The sequence below is a fragment of the Camelus dromedarius genome, chromosome 4, assembly GCF_036321535.1.
Source record: "Camelus dromedarius isolate mCamDro1 chromosome 4, mCamDro1.pat, whole genome shotgun sequence".
Lineage (NCBI taxonomy): Eukaryota > Metazoa > Chordata > Mammalia > Artiodactyla > Camelidae > Camelus > Camelus dromedarius.
Window position 1 is genome coordinate 94,623,483 of NC_087439.1, and position 15,767 is coordinate 94,639,249.

General features: G+C 48.0%; 1 protein-coding gene and 1 long non-coding RNA gene across 2 annotated transcripts in view; one reads left to right on the plus strand and one right to left on the minus strand.

The window, feature by feature from the left end:
- IQCA1 (IQ motif containing with AAA domain 1) overlaps positions 1-15,767 on the minus strand; it is a 149,817-nt gene that overhangs the window by 37,373 nt on the left and 96,677 nt on the right. The window contains exons 13-14 of the mRNA XM_010975798.3: positions 13,435-13,517; positions 2,093-2,200 (exon numbers count right to left, since the gene is read on the minus strand). Of these exons, the coding sequence (XP_010974100.3) occupies positions 2,093-2,200; positions 13,435-13,517 (191 nt within the window). The remainder of the gene's footprint in view (positions 1-2,092; positions 2,201-13,434; positions 13,518-15,767) is intronic.
- On the plus strand, positions 636-7,984 carry LOC135321176 (uncharacterized). Its single transcript, XR_010380742.1, has 3 exons — positions 636-1,216; positions 1,560-1,777; positions 7,410-7,984. It is a non-coding gene; the product is annotated as an uncharacterized LOC135321176 (long non-coding RNA).

Sequence of the window (15,767 nt, forward strand, 5' to 3'; positions counted from 1 at the left end):
AGGGAACGCAGTGACCACCCGCAGCCTGGAGTGGGAGGTCCTTGTTGCTCATCTATTTTGTATGTATTACTGTGTATTTGTAAATCCCAAACTCCTGATTTATCCCTTCTCCCCTCCTTTCCCCTTTGGTAACGTCTGTGATTCTGTTTCTATCTTGCAAATCAGTTCATTTGTCTCATTTTTTTTAAAGATTTCACATATAAGTGATACCATGTGATATTTGTCTTTCTCTGTCTGACGTCCTTCACTCTGTGTGACCATCTCCAAGTCCATCCATGTTGCTGCAATCAGCATTATTTCATTCTTTTTTATGGCTGAGCATCAAGGGCAGTTTTCAGAGTTACCCAGAATTGCTAAGAGACAGAGTAAATTTCCAGGCCTTTGTGTGCTCACCCTTTTCAACTTTTGGAGGATTAGAGAGTCACAAGGAAGCCAGTGTTCCGTGTCCTAAGCCCAGCTCTGCCCCTTCCAACCTTGGACTCGGAGAAAGTTCCTCAGCCTCTTGGAAAGACTTACTCATCTGTACAAGCGGGTTCAACGTCCACCTCTGCCGGGAGATGAAACACTGGACAGAAAACGCAGTTTCTGCTCCAGACGCGCTCTCCCCGCCCCCCTTTTTCCTTTCACAACGTGGGGGCAGTGACATTTCTGGGGGCGGGGGGATGTGAGGGGTGGATGCTGACCAGCTGCCTCCTGGGCACTCCCTGACTGCCCGGGGGCTTTGAGAAGTCAAACCTTGCTCCTGGGGCCTGGCTGAGGCTCCTGAGGACCTGGAGGCTGGCGGGAGCTTTGTCGCCTGGCGGCGTGGAGGGTGGGCTCGCGGTATGTCCGCAGTGCCCTCTGCCGAGTGGCCACCTGGGTTAGTCCCGGCATCGGCCTGAACAGTCAGGCCAACAAACACATTCTTCTTCGTATCTGGGTCCTATTTTGGACGTATGAAATTCAGGCAAAGCCCTGGAGGGCTGACGTCTGAGGGTGCTTCTCTGTCCGACTTGTTTGTACGCTGCAAACTCATGAACTGGTCTCACCCCACTCCGGAGAGGTCAGGGCCCGCGGGAACTTCCGGCTCCTCACTGACAACAGGAGGGTCCGGCGGATGCTTCCTGGGCACACCGCCCGGTACCTTCAGGCCAGCCTGTCGTCTCTGCCCGCCGCGGATGCGAGTACACCACACCCCAGTTTGTGAGGAGTCCTGTTAAAACCTCGCCAGCTCTCGGTGCGTTAGGCTTCAACGCTTTCCATCAGCCTGAGATGAGGCCCGAGGGCTAATCTTCTTGTTTTATTCACACGGCCCCCCTAAATATTGGATATTTATTTTGTTGACCCCAAAGTCTTATATATTTGTTGATGTTTTATATATATATATTTTTTTGTTTGTTTGTTGACCCCAAATTCTATTTCCTACTTCTGACATGAAGTTGAAAGAAGAATAAACTATTTCTTGCCAGTAGGTTTAAGTTCGTATTTCAGTCAAAGTGGAACAAGGTAGTTAAGTGTCTAAACGACTCCCTTTTCGCTTTAAAGTGATTTCATCAAACACAATGCTATTTCTGTTTCAGAATGGTCGTCAGAGCACAGCCTGGCTGGAGCTCTCGCTCCGGCCCCAGCTGGCTCAGGACACACACAGACTGGGGTCACGACAACACGCGCGCACGTGGGGAAGAGCCACAGGAATCTGCAGGGAGAGCCCCGACTTTGCGGCAGACCCTGGTCCATCTGCCTGAACCATCACGGTCGAACCTCACTCAGCGGTTGGAGCGGAACCTGGCAGAGCCTGGTGAGCTTATCACAAGCAAGCTATTTGCCTTTGTCTAATTTGACTACTTTGAATGGCAGGCATTCGCTTTGGCTGTCCTCCCCCCAGAGCACACCTGCAGGCCCTGGAGCTCAGAGTGCTCCGCACACGTTCAAGGACGCCGCAGCGTGCTTCCCGGGTGCGCCTCTCCGTGTGTCCAGGACGCACTGTCCCAGCGGAACGACCCTCCCTCAGAATTCTCAGTAGGAAGAGTCAGCCCGTTGAGGATGCGCAGGAAGACAGAAGCAGACACCCCTGCTTCCAGAAAAGGCGCGACAGGGCAGGTGGGGCCTTTACCTAGAGGCAGGACCCCGTAGAGGGTGATGAGCTGTCTGACGTCCAGGAGGGAAGGCATGGGCTCTATAGACACCTGGCGGAGAGTCGTCCCCAGGTAGCTGTACTCGCCTGGGGGCGGGGAGAAGAAACAGAGGGCGGATGAGTGGGAAGCCGCGCTGGTCTGCACGGCGTGATTTTGCACTTGCAAAATTAACACAGAATACAAATTTAACATTTCTAAGCAAATATAATCATATGATGGAGAGTCATTATGAAGGACACATCTGTTCTGAGATGCAGGCTTGAAGAACAACTATCCAGCTGCAAAACCTTCTCTGCACTCACTGTAATCACTGGGCGTTATGTTGAGTGGGATTCTCACCTCCCAGTATTTAAAAAAAAATACCTTTGAATTTTGGTAAGGGAGGAACAAAGTTCTAAAATGAAGGGCCTACAAAGTAGACTGAAATATAGTCGGTTCTATTTAATTTCTATTCCAAGAGGTCACGTATAACATTTGCACAAACTTTAGAAATCAATTGTTTAAGCCTGATGTGAAATTTGTACTGGAGCAGTGTAAATCTGAACCTAAAATACCATCATTTGAAAGGAAGGATCTGAGTCTAATTTAGGATAAATAGAAACATCTCCTTCTGAGGGTGAGATTCATTAACATTTTTATCATTTTTAAAGGATTACCAAAGGAATAATACTGAAATAAATCTTTACAGGTTTAATTAGAAGTCATCAAAGGGCTTAATTGTAACTGGTCATAAATCTCGAGTGTTATTTTCTAACTAATTTAGATAAGGTCACCAAGAAAATTAGTGCGGCTGTCTCCATTTGTCACGAGGATGGACTTTTACATGTTCCTATGATTCTCTTTTGATTTGTACCTGAATCTGAAGGCAAAACATTCAATAGCCAGGGCTTGAAAGCATTTTCGAATGCTAAGAAAATTAAGGTGAAAACCAGATAGTAATTGCTGTTTTGTTGTGGAGGACAGCCTTTTAAAGCCTCTGCGTGAAAAGAAAGAAGTCCTTGGCAAGGGCGCCGGTACTGGTGAGGGGGATGAGTGATAGTGAAAGCCTCTATGATGCCTTCTGAGCCCACGCGTTTTAATGAGCAGGTAATAAATGGGAGCGTGGTTAATTTCGCCTTCACCAGAGCAGGAAGAGATCCTGCAGCCACCGTTAAATCCAGCACTGACTGCTGTAAACACCACACAAGAGGGGATGGGAAGGTGACCCCCGTTTTCCTGCTCAAGTAAATCTAAGTTAATACCCAGATGCGCCATCTTTTCTAGACCCGACCAGATTTTACTTAGACAAATTGAGCTGAATTAGTGGGTGTTGATTCCGGTAGAGGGAAGGACCATTTGCCCAGTGAGAAGACTCATTCTGAAAGCACATTAGGAGGTTTTGCTGTCGCCCAGCCTGGAAACCACAAGCCCTTCCCACCTGCTCACTGGGAACTTGGACACTTCGGGACTGCCTGCACAGACTCCGGGTCTTCCCCAAGGGAGGGAAGGAGGAAAGAGTGGATGAAAAGGTGCTGGAGACAGAAGGCATGAAAAGGGGCGAGGACACCTGGAACAGCAGGAGGGAAAGAAACAGGGATGCGTTATGGGTTGGGCTGTGTCCCCTTAGCATCCATGTGGTGATGCCTTAGCCTGCAGGATCTCGGAATGTGACCGTATTTGGAAGTAAGATTGTTGTAGATGTAACTAGTTAAGCTGAAGTTTTTAGAGTGGGTCCTACTCCAATAGGACTGGTGTCCTTTATAAAAAGGGGGAGTTTGGACACAGACACACACACAGGGAGAAGGTCTTGTGAAGATGAAGGCAGAGATGGGATGATGCAGCAGAAGCCGATGAACGCCGAAGACTGCCCGCAAGCCCCCAGGGGACAGGACGAGGGATGGAATGACGAGGTCCCTTCAAGCCATGCGAGCCCAAGAGCGGCCTAGCGTCCGGGCAGAGGAGGATGGACAGGTCTGGGGAGAGGAAGGAAGTGGGTGCTGGAAGGGGCTCGGGGCTGCAGCCAACAGATTCCTTCTCAGAGCCTCTGGAAGAAGCCAGCCTAGGGCTGGGACTTCTGGCCTCCAGCAGTGGGAGAGAGTAATTCTCTGCTGTTTAAGCTGACCTGTTTGTGGTCCCTGTGACCGCAGCCCTACCGAACGAACCCAGAGGGAGGAAATAATTGTAGAGCGTAGGAACGTGAACACACTTAAAAAATGGTGAGAAATACAAAATATTTGTGAAATAAAGGTCGAATTGGCCTCTAATGTTTTCCTTCCACCCCCGTAGCATTAAAAAGAGCATGAAGTATAGAGCAATTTATTAAAAAAAAATACTAGCTTCCTAAAGAAATTACTCGAGGAAAAGGAGAGGGAGAACATAGGAGGTGCCAAGACAGCAAATGACGCTGGTAGGTCTTCAGGTCCCCCACCGGGACATGCCGGCCCCTGCCTGGGACATTGCCAGGGGCACACAGAGCATCTTCTTCTAACAACAAGACGAGCACGGTGATGCATGCTGCGTGGTTACAATCCAGGGTACTGACTTGTTTATAAAATTGGTGACGGATGCAGGCTACCCAGCCTCCAGAATGGAGTCAGCAGAGGCTTCTCCAGGTGAACGCTCTGCCAGGATTATGCACCATGGGGCACACAGATTCCCACACTTTAGATGCTTTTCACATGTAAATGTGCAAGGCATGTCTTCTCGGGTGGGGTCTGGGGGAGCCACTGGAGTCTTTTCCTCCCAAGGGCGGGCTCTGGATGCCGAGGAGAAAGCAGGAAGCACCAGCCTGGCCTGGGTGTCCTTGTTCCCAGCAGACGCAGCGGCTCCTGGACCGCGGGCGGAGCAGGAGCTTTTAGGGGAGTAGTCATCGTGTGTGTCCCTCTGTATTTCCCCCTCCAGCAGTGCTGGCTTCGGTGCTTCGTGCTTGTGACGTGGACAGGGAGGGAGGTGCTCGGAGGCACCATGAAGTCACAAGCCCTCTTGTTGGCAAAGCCTGAGCCCGCGGAAGCCCGGGTGAGAACGGCGCCGCCAGCCGCAGCAGGGAGCCAGCCAGCTCCGAGCCCGCGCGGCCTGGAGTCCTCCATCTCCTGACTCCTTAAATAGTGAAAGCAATTTCGTCAGGCGGTTGCTGTTCCCATCCATCCTCATCACTGTGGAAATTGAGACACACAAGGGACAAGCACCCCGCAGGGTGGCAGCCTCGGAAGGAGGGAGGGAGGAGACATTCCTAGCCTGGGGGTGAGAGGAGGCTGGTCAGGGGCCCTGAGCAGTGGGCATCAGTCCTGTGTCCTGCTGGCATGGGGGACGAGGGAGCAGGGAGGGAGCCCGCACTGAGACAGAGTCCAGGGCAGACCTGCGTGGTCCCTGCGGGCACTGGGGGTCTTGGTGGGCACCAGTGCCCTGAATATCTCCCCGGGATCCAAGCAGCATGTGGGAACTGGGGACCTTGGTGACACGTGGGGGCGGGGGGAGGGCTCGTAAGGAGGACTGAGTTTGAATAACCTCGGCAGTGTAGCAGTTGTGAAGCTAAATTAAAGTGATTTAAAGAATAAAGAAATGTGCTGCTTCTTGCACACGTGAGGCTGGGGCAGCAGCTGGCTCTTGGGCACAGGGCCGGTGCTCGAGCTGGGCAGGCGTGCAGGGACAGAGCGAGGAACGGGAGTGGCGGGGGGGCTGGGGGCTGCGCCTGGGGGGAGCCGGACACTGCGGGCTCGAGCTTCCTCCTCTTCCGAGTCTCCTTCAGCCCTCACTGCTGCTTCTAGTGAGTGTTTGGAGTTGAGTGGCGTTTAGAAGAGAGTGGAATTGCACATCATAACCCCCTGCCCCCACAAAAAACTGTGTCCCGGCATTGCTGAGCGGGCCTGGACGTGGGCATAGGGTTCCTGGTCCGTGGAGAATGTCCAAACCACGTGGCCACGTTCCGTGTCTGAAGGCCCGTGCTCTGTCCCCGTCTGGATGGGGAAGGGGCGAGGCACAGCCGACACCTGCCCCCCCTGGCTCGCCCAGACGGAGGACGGAAGTGCTCTGAGCATCAGTTTAGCAGCTCCAGAGCCCAGAAAAGAATGGGTAACGCAGGAACCACGCCTCTGTGTCAAAGTGATAAAGAGAAACCAAGACGTAACACTGACACCAGGAAGCTGAGGGTGAGGGGCGCCGGGCCCCTCTCTCCTAATTCCCGGCTTAGACGAGAAGATGAGCCTGATCCACGAGTGTCAGAAGCAGGCAGGCAGCTTCACGGCCGCCCTGCACGCACTGACTGGGGAGCGGCTGCCCTGATCTGGGAGGTCTACACTGCCAGGCTGGAGAAGGGCACCTGCAGGCTCGGGTGGTCTGTTCCAGAATCAGAAACGGGTTAGGGGAGCCAGCCATCAGTAGCCCACTGCCTGCCCAGCATCAAAGCCTCCTTCCAGCTGGCTAGGTCCTCCTGAGGATGGAAGCCAAGGCTGGGATGGTAAAAAAAGCCCCTCTGTGGCCCATTTGTCCCAAGAATGCACTTGAATTCAAGAAGGATGCGGACACATATGTCCCAGGAGAAAATTCTATGGTCAAAAAAAAAAGGCTGGCTGAGGCTTTACCTGAGAACACAGGCTTTCATACACTCTAAATACTTAACGCTTAGGAAAGCACTGGCTGCCATTCTTAGAACATTGCAGGTGTGACTACGACGCAGGTTGTGAGGAACCCAGCACGGCACAGAATAACAGCATCTCTGGGAGAAACAAGGAGGGGAAGGACGCTGCCGCCTGCAGGGCAGGGAAGCTGCAGCCCAGGTAGCCCGCAGGTGTGTGAACACGTGTGTGCACGCCCGCGCACGTGTGCACCCACAACACGGGGGCGATGGGGCCAGCCCTAGGGCACCCCTCCCATGTGGGACCCCAGGCTGGGCAGAGGCCCGTCTGGCGTCCCCGGCAGGACACACAGGCAGCTAACACCGGAAGCTATTCCCCACCTCCTTAAGAAGCTAAAAGGCTCTTTTAAAAGTACCCTTTCACTGTAAAATAGAACATAGATAAAGAAAACACCAAAGAAATGTGTAGCCTAGTGAATTCTTGTAAGATGAATATCCTGGTAACGGCTGCCTGGCTTGTAAAATGACATTTTGAGCCACCCCAGAAACAGCTGTCCCCCATGTGCCCCTCCCAGTCGCAACTCTCTCCCTTTTCCCCAGATCCACGACAGACCCACGTTTCATAGGCATCTCGGCCTTACGTTTGTTCTTGGCGCCATCCCTGCAGTGCACGTGCTCAGAGACTGCAGTTTGCCCTGGGAGTCTGTGTGAACCTTCAGGGTCCGTCTCCCTCTTTCTTTTCTCAGCACAATCCACCTGTGAAAGAAAGACACCCACCTGGGCGTCTGCAGCATCCCCCGCGGTCTGCACTCCGCGGGCTGTGTTTTCCGCGTTCCTCTGCACATCCCGCAAACTGGCAGCTGAGTCCGGAGGCTTGTCCCTTGCAAAGTTTAGGACATGCTGAGCTTTTACATCGGGAGGCCCAGGATGCGTGGTTGTCACTTTTTGTGACATGAGCAGTCACGGACGACCATCGCCCAGATCTGCTGGAGGCAGCAACGCGGTGGTGTCCTAACTCTGCTGTTGGACTCTCATGTGCTGGCTGAAATTATTTCAAAGAGAAACACACCCCTCATCTACCAGTTGGTTACCTGGCGGTACAGTTCACAGAGGAAAAGCCAGACAACTGCCTGACTCTGCATTTACCAGTTTTCAAGACAATGAATCTGCTTCTTGGCCTCTTCTGAAGATGGCCAGTTAGTTTTTTAATAAATATATATAAAACGTATTTTGTAGATTTTAATCCATTGTATTTCTTAGCCTTCTTGGAGTTGACGATGTCCCGTCTCTGGTCGGAGGGAGCGTCTTCAATTTGGCTTCTGAGGTTTATTGCCACGAACCAAGTCGTCTTGGAAAGCTCCCTGATGTGACGAGGTGTTCCAGGCAATTCTTGAGATTTCCTGTCCCTCTCTAACGTGAGCCATTTCTTCAAGAAACTCTGGTTTCTTTTGAGCAGGAAATGGTATTTTAACACCATAATTTAGGAGCTGGGAATGCTCACGGCTACTGGGGTGATCATTATTTATAAGCATTTTCAATGGAAACATGCCATGGTGTGTCTTATACCCACCTTAAAAAATTCCTGAAAAATTAAAAATCAGCTCTTGTGAGCTGGTATCAGTACACCACCGGGGTGTGTGTGTGTGTGTGTGTGACGTAAAATCTCATGAATTGAAACTGACATTTCCAGTTCAAATTCAAGACAAGTTTTTACTTCTTTTTTTAAAAAACTGAAGTCTAGTCAGTTTACAATGTTGCATCAGTTTCTGGTGCACAGCAGAGTGTTCCAGTCACACGTAGACTCCTTTTCATCTTCTTTTTCATTATAGGTTACTGCAGCATATTGAATATAGTTCCCTGTGCTCTGCAGCAGAAGCCTGTTGTTCATCTATTTGATACCACTTGACTCCTTTCATATTGCATCTCTATCTCCCGTCTTCATACGGGGAGAACACATTAGTCCCCGGGGATGCAGAGGATGACAGATGATCCCATAATTTCTCATTTGCTTCATACTACCCTCCATTACACACACACACACACACACACACACACACACACACACACACACACACACAAAATCTCATAATAACAAAGCCGACACGGCCAGTACCACTTAGGGTAACTGGAAAAAATGGTTAAACGTTTTCTGTGTGCTAATTCTTCCTTCCCCAGTTTTGGTGGGTGAACCATTACTGGCTCCCCTGCAGCCTTCGTCTGGTCTTCGTTCTACAGATAAGTGCACACTGATGCCCACCCCCAGGCTCCAGTCGCTTCTGGCTGTCTCTGGCTCATTCCTAGTGGATCTTCAGGAAGGACTCGTGGGGAAAATACTCTAAGTTCTTGCATGTTTATAACTTACGTCTTGTATACTTGAAAATAAATTTGGCTGAGTCCATTCTCTTTGGACCTTCTTCCCTTTCCTTGAGCATTTGAAACACACCACTTCATCTGCTTCTGGTGCGAACTGTTGCTGTGCGCAAGTGTGATGCTCTTCGCGTCTTTGTCCCATGGTAGCTCATGGGGTCTTTTGTTGCACAGACGCCCCAAAGTTTTTTTCCCCTTTACTTTAAATTCTGGTACTTTTATTAGAGTACATCTCAGTGTTGGTCAGTTGGAGTTGGTCAGTTCCCAGGTACAGAGTGTCATCATTCAGCATGCGGTCTGCACTTCTGTTTTAGGAAATCTTTCATGGATAATTGTTCTTAGTATTTGCTCTGTTCCTTTGCTTTGGTTTTCCTTTTCAGGGGCCTGTGATATCTCCACGTTGGATCTTCCTTGCCCATCCTTAGTATTTGTTCCTTTCTTTTGAAACCTTGTAATCTTGTTCTTCATTCCTAGTTTTAAAAATTTCTGTCTTTCACATTTCATTTCTCTTAAAGCATCATTTGTTGCCTTTATTCATTCTTGTATTTGTTGTAATTTAGGTTTTCCTGAAATAACTTTTCCGTTTAAAACATCCTTTGAACGCTGTCTGGCCCGTTTCTTCACTTTCTAGCTCTGCTTTATGTGCTCTTATACCTGCCTTCTAACCGTGTCTTGGTGCCTGTTATTTTGGTTTGAAGGAGCAGGTTCCAGTGCTGCCTGTTTCACGGGCATGCCTTTTTGTGATGTTCCTTTGTTCCTTACTCTTTCTTTCTTATTTTTCATAGGAAACTTTGCATGAGTTTCAATCTTGAACTTCTCTACGGCTTAAATTTATATAAGTTACTAATCCTGTATTTTCAGAAAATCGTTTGTGTCAGGGTAGCTTTTTAAATTGCATAGAGTCCCCTCTTCTGTTGTTTACACATGTGTGAAAAGCACGGTGACTTGCTTTTCCAGATGCCCTGGTTCTGTTCCCTCCCCTAATTTTTTTCTGGAATTTCCTCTCCGTCATCTCTGTTGTTCCCAGCCCTTTCGACTGTGATTTCACTCCCAACAGTGTCAGGCCCTGCCTTGCAAGGGAGCTGTGATGCATCGCTTTTAAGAGTGTCTGGAGGCTGGACAGTCCTCACCCCTTCATACTTTCCGACTCTGCCCGTGTTCACTCACCTGCTACTGAAGCGAGCAGGGCTGCTCCCAGCTGCGGCTGCAGGCATTACCTTGGACCGTGGTGCTTCCCAGTGAGTGCCTGCTGGTGCTTTGGAGGGTCTTCTGTTTTGTGTCCCCAAGGGCTTGTACTTTAGGCTTTGAGGGGACACCTGGTCATTTCGGTTTTATGCAAGTGCCGTCCACAGGCTTTTGCTTTTGCCATGCAGTTACTCTATTTTTATGTAGGGATCAGAAAGATCCACTCCCATCTTTTTTTTTTTTTAACACCTTTATTGTGATATGGTTCCTGTACAGTAAACTACACGTATTTCAGACGTAGACTTTGATGAATTTTGATAAACGTATACACCACTGAAACCACCACCACAATCAAGACAGCTAACGTTTCCATCACTCCCCAGGAGGTGCAATTTTTGAATTCCCAATTTATCCCTTCCCAGCCCCTTCATCCCCTGGTAACCATAAGTTTGTTCTCTATGTCTCTGAGTCTGTTTCTGTATTGTAGACAAGTTCATTTGTGTCCTTTTTTTTCAGATTCCACATATAAGTGATATCACATAGATCCATTTCCATCTTTTTAAGCTAAGGATCTTAACTAAGAAAAAATAAGAAAAACATGGAAAGGACCAGAAGGAGCCAGCCCTCATGGCCATTTGACAAATTTTGTTAAGCTGAGTCATTTTCATTTGTGATCACTCTTTTTTAAAAAAAATTTATTCATTTATTGTTTGGAGGGGAAATTAGGTTATTCATTTATTTATTTAAATGGAAGTACCAGGGATTGAACTCGACCTCACGCATGCTAAGCACGTGCTCTACCACTGAACTGTACCCTCCCCTCTTCCCCTGCCGAGGTCACTCTTAAGTGGCTGCTTTCATTCGCTTTGACCTGAGCCACCTGGAAACTGACAAAGAAATCACTGAAAAAATCCAAGATAGATAAGAAATTAATAAGAAAATGAGAAATATGCTCAGCAATGTTTTGAGACTCTCGCACGTGCCAGGCACTACACTAAGCACTAGGAATTTGTGATGAGAAGAAAGGACACGATGTGAAGGGAAGCAAGCAGACAAGGGGAGAGAACTCAGAGGTCCCACTGTAAGTAAAGAGACAGAGTTCTGTGCAAAGGGTTATTTTTCCATATGAACAGAATTAACAGAACATAATCAAGGCAATCCAGGGGAAAACCCAACAGTACTTGAATAAGAAACACATAAAATAAATAGAAATCCAATACCTATTCTATTACCTCTTCTGGTAAAATCTTCAACCATTAGGCAATATAAAGGCTCCTCCAAGTCCCCAGGAAGGAAATGCGGCTTTATTTCAAAGGGATTAAAGTGATTATTTTTTGATCCGAGGGAAATGTTAGCCTTTTTGCTCCCCCAGGCCAAAATCAGGCCAGCATACAGGTCGGAATGAGTAGCATGGAAATGGTTATAATGTAATTTAAAAAAGAGTGAATCCATGTGTCCGCACTGATATCGCAACAATTTTAAAAGGAGGGTGGGAGGAAATCTCTCCAGAAGAACAGCACCTAATAAATACGGAAAGAGTGAAAGAAATAGAACATTCCCATTTTACAACTGGGACAGGAGGGAAGGGGGCTGGGCACCACCATTAAAAGAATGAAAGAGCCATTGAGGATAAGGCATAAACTGGTTAGAACCAACCAGGTCCAAGATGGTGGAAGATTTGACTTCTAGTGGACCTTGAGCCTCATTATACGCTCATTACAGTAAAATTAACCTTGTAGATAAGTGCCCATCAGTGTGCCGACACCATGACACTTCTGGTCAAGACTAAATAAGGACAAAACCTCTCTTCCCCTCCAGAAGACTGAGCTGGGATGAAAATCAGGGAATATGACCTTAAACCCCTACCTCCAATAAATATTCCACCCATTCCTTTTTACACCCCATATAACCGGCTTTCCAAAGAAACTCAGCACAGCTGCTTGCCTGGTCTGCCCTCTCTGCCCCTGAGAGTGTCTGGCCACCTGATGAATCCTCACTTTACCTCCTTGACCTCTGTGTCTCGTCTCTGAATTCTTTCTGCGATGAGACAAGAACGCACTCTCTGGCAACACAACCACCACAGCAGCAGCTGACGCAGGCAAGAACCCGCAGCGGGGGGCGCAAACCTTTAGGACGGCTGGTAACAGACACTTCAGAGCCTCAAAGTGCCCTCCTGCAGATTTCTCATAGATTGCAAAGGGGAAAAGGAAGCTTTACAGTGGAGAAATCTGGGGAGACAGCACCTTCACCAGTGATCAAACTTAACACCGCCAGTGATGAGACAACGAGCCATCGTGTGCCCCCAAGGCTGAGGCGGACACAACATTACCTCTAGTTTTCCTGTAAAAAATGTTGAACATGAATCAAGCCAGGAGGAAAACATCAAACCAAACCAATTCAGTTGACAGACAGTCTATAAAACAGCTCGGACTCTTAAAATGTCAATGAAAAAGCCTGTAAACTGGTCTAGATTGAAGGAGGGAAAGGAGACTTAAAAAAGGGGTGGCCATCACATCCACAACCACCCACTGGGCTCTGGATTGAGAAAGACCAGCAACTACAAAGGACATTATTAGGGCTCTAGGGAAAACGGATTATTAGCTAGATATTAGGTAATAGTATCATATTAATGTCAATTTTTTGGGGTGTGACTATTTTTTTGTGATTATGTGGAAGAATGTCCTCACTGACCGTAGATGCATTAGGGTGTGGGATTATGATGAATTTTAAGCTTTAAATACGTTTTCATGTTGTTTTTAAAATTAAAAAGAAAAGCATTAGCTAAAGATGGTGATAGAAATGTCCCCGCCTCTCCCCCCCAACCCCTCCTGTGGTGGCCCCTGCTGGGAGGGAGCCCCTCTGGGAGGACTCAGTGGTGGAAGTGCCGGGTGCCGCCCCTAGGGCGTCCTGATAACCAGGGAAGCACGAACAAGCCTTCATTTCTTCAATTTAGCTTAAGCCCCAAAGAATGCCCCAAGGAACCTGTTAGCAGGGTTGGAAACCTGCTTGCACCACATTAAGGGGAGAGAGCTGGGCCATTAGTTCACAGCGCAGAACGAACTCGAATCATTCAGTCCCACAAACGCTGACTACAAGCCACTATAGGCCAGATACGTGGTTAGACAAAAACACAAATGAAATATATTTCCAGTCGCTGGGTTCTCAAAACCCAAGGGGTGATCCATGGGAGACGAACATGTTATTCTCTGTGTACTTTACCGATGTAGTCAGAGAGGTTGACTTTCAGAGCCTGGATCAGTAACCCCTCTTCCACGAGCTCCTTATACAGAGATTCAATGGTCCTGGGGATAAAGCAAGCCATGGATTTCATGAGCACACACGTTGCACAGAAGCAGCAGCGTTTATGTTAATCATCATATGCAGAGAACTTTAACCAGATCTCTTTCCAAGTACATTTGTGTGTATGCAAATAAATTGATTTTTGAAGCATTTCTACAATTTGGGGATAAATTAGGCTTTTTAAAAACAATGTTTTCACTCATCCATGTGTATATCTGATGTTTCCCATTAATAAGAATGATCTCTTTGGGCGTCTGAAGCCAGCTATCACTCCTGCCATCTGCCCTTTCATCAGTCTTCACGATGACACAAATATGAATTAGAAATCAAGGGTAATGCAAGGGTCCTGTAATTATACATTCAGTTAGCATCTGCAGGGTGTAGTAGGTCATTAATCCTTCATGAAATTGATGTTTCCTTTTAACCCAATAGCATAACAGTTCAAGAGAAATATCTATAAAGAACAAAGGCTTACAAGGGAAATAATTTTAAGATGGACTGCAAAGGTCTCAAGCTGTGAGTGTAACAATTGTCTAGGAGGATGTTACACTTTTCCATAGTGTTTACAGACGACAAAACCACTTCTCTAAGAGGGCTTTGGGCATGTAGCCAGCACACTGATCGTTTATACTAACTGAGGGAGAAAATGGAGATAGGATCCCACGTACTGAATGACACTCCCAGTGAAATTAGCTGAGGCTCGGCTTGCGGGAATCCAGGTGGGTCAAGTTCAAAGGCTGCTCAGTCTAACCCTTTGAGATGTTTGGTCTTTTCTGTTTACATTTCTGGGGGCCTTATGCTTTGGTTCAACCCCAGTCTTTCTTTAGATTGAAAAATTGAAATATAACTATGCTTAAACTGTTCTTTGACTGTTCTATGATCCAGGTTAGTGTCGTTAAGAGAGGCTCAAGGACATTAATTAGATTCAAGGCAAATACCATTGGGATGGATGTTAATTCAATGACTCCGGCCTTTGACTGACTGAAATCTTATTTTATCAAATATATCTAAGTATCAACTGTAGTGTTTTGAATACTTAGTTAATAATACATGTAAAATATGAACATAAAATGAAAGAAGTTTCTCTAAAATAATAAAAACCAAATTTCTTAAAGACACCTGAAACATAAACCTGTATTTGGATCTTTCCAGTGAAATAAATTCTATGGAATAAAAATGTTCAACTTTAAGACTACCTTGTAAATTATGATAAAAATACAAATTTAAGGTTTACAGAAACTTGATGAGAAAAACAAGCTGTGTTACAGTGTCCTGGCAGAGAACCAGCCCGAGCGGAGCGGCCCACCTGCTGAATCCCTCTCTGTGAGTAACACAGGGTCTTTAAAATGAGAAGTCTCCAGGAGTGAGATTCTGTACTTCGGGCCACAAGAGTGAACACTACTGGTCTTTCTTCACAGCACTAGAGAATTGTTTGTAGCCCATTGATGGTAATTCAACTGTAAAGAACTATGCCAAGAACATATTCATCGTCTAATAGACATTGTCCACGAGCCACACGCGCGTGCTCTGTGTTGTTAAAGCAGCGCTCTGTTCAGTTAAGCGAGCCTTCAAATGCAGAGAATGTGAATGAGTAATTCTAGCTCAGTGGTCAGATCATATGGGCAGATCTGATTTTAGCTCTGGGTTGTCATCCAGTAAGACACGTAGCAGATCTTCTCCTAAAAGACTCTACTTGGGACTGATGTGGGGACAAAGGAGAAAAGTGGCATTGGACAGTCACTAAAGGACAGCCATGGCCCTGTGCGTCTGCAGGGGCTGGGCCCTCCTCTGGGGACGGGACTGTGACGTCCCTTGTGTGGGTGCATGGGTAGCTGGGGGGCTCCCCAGGAGCTAGGCACCTGCGTCTCGGAATGCAGACCAGGCCCCACCAGGAAGCAGTCGGCCACAGCTGTTAACCTGGAACTCTCCCCGAACAACAGAACCTCCCGTGAGGAAGCAGCAGCTCCTCCCTCTTGGGCTGTCCCGTGGGTGCCTTTTCTCTCCAGAGCCAATGCCCGCACCCAGTCTGGGTGTCTCTCTGGGGCTGTCTGCCAGGGCCCCGGGCATGTGCACCAGTGCTGGGGTGCGCTGGCCCCCACTTCCCCGTGGGTGGTTCCAAGCTGGCTCCCTCTGTCGGGGGTCTGCTCTCAAGCAGAGTCTGGGAATGTATCACCTCGCCCAAAGTGGGGAGCCCCACACCCAGAGCAGCGCGTGTTACCTGTCAACAGACTCCTGGGAAGCAAGGTATGTGT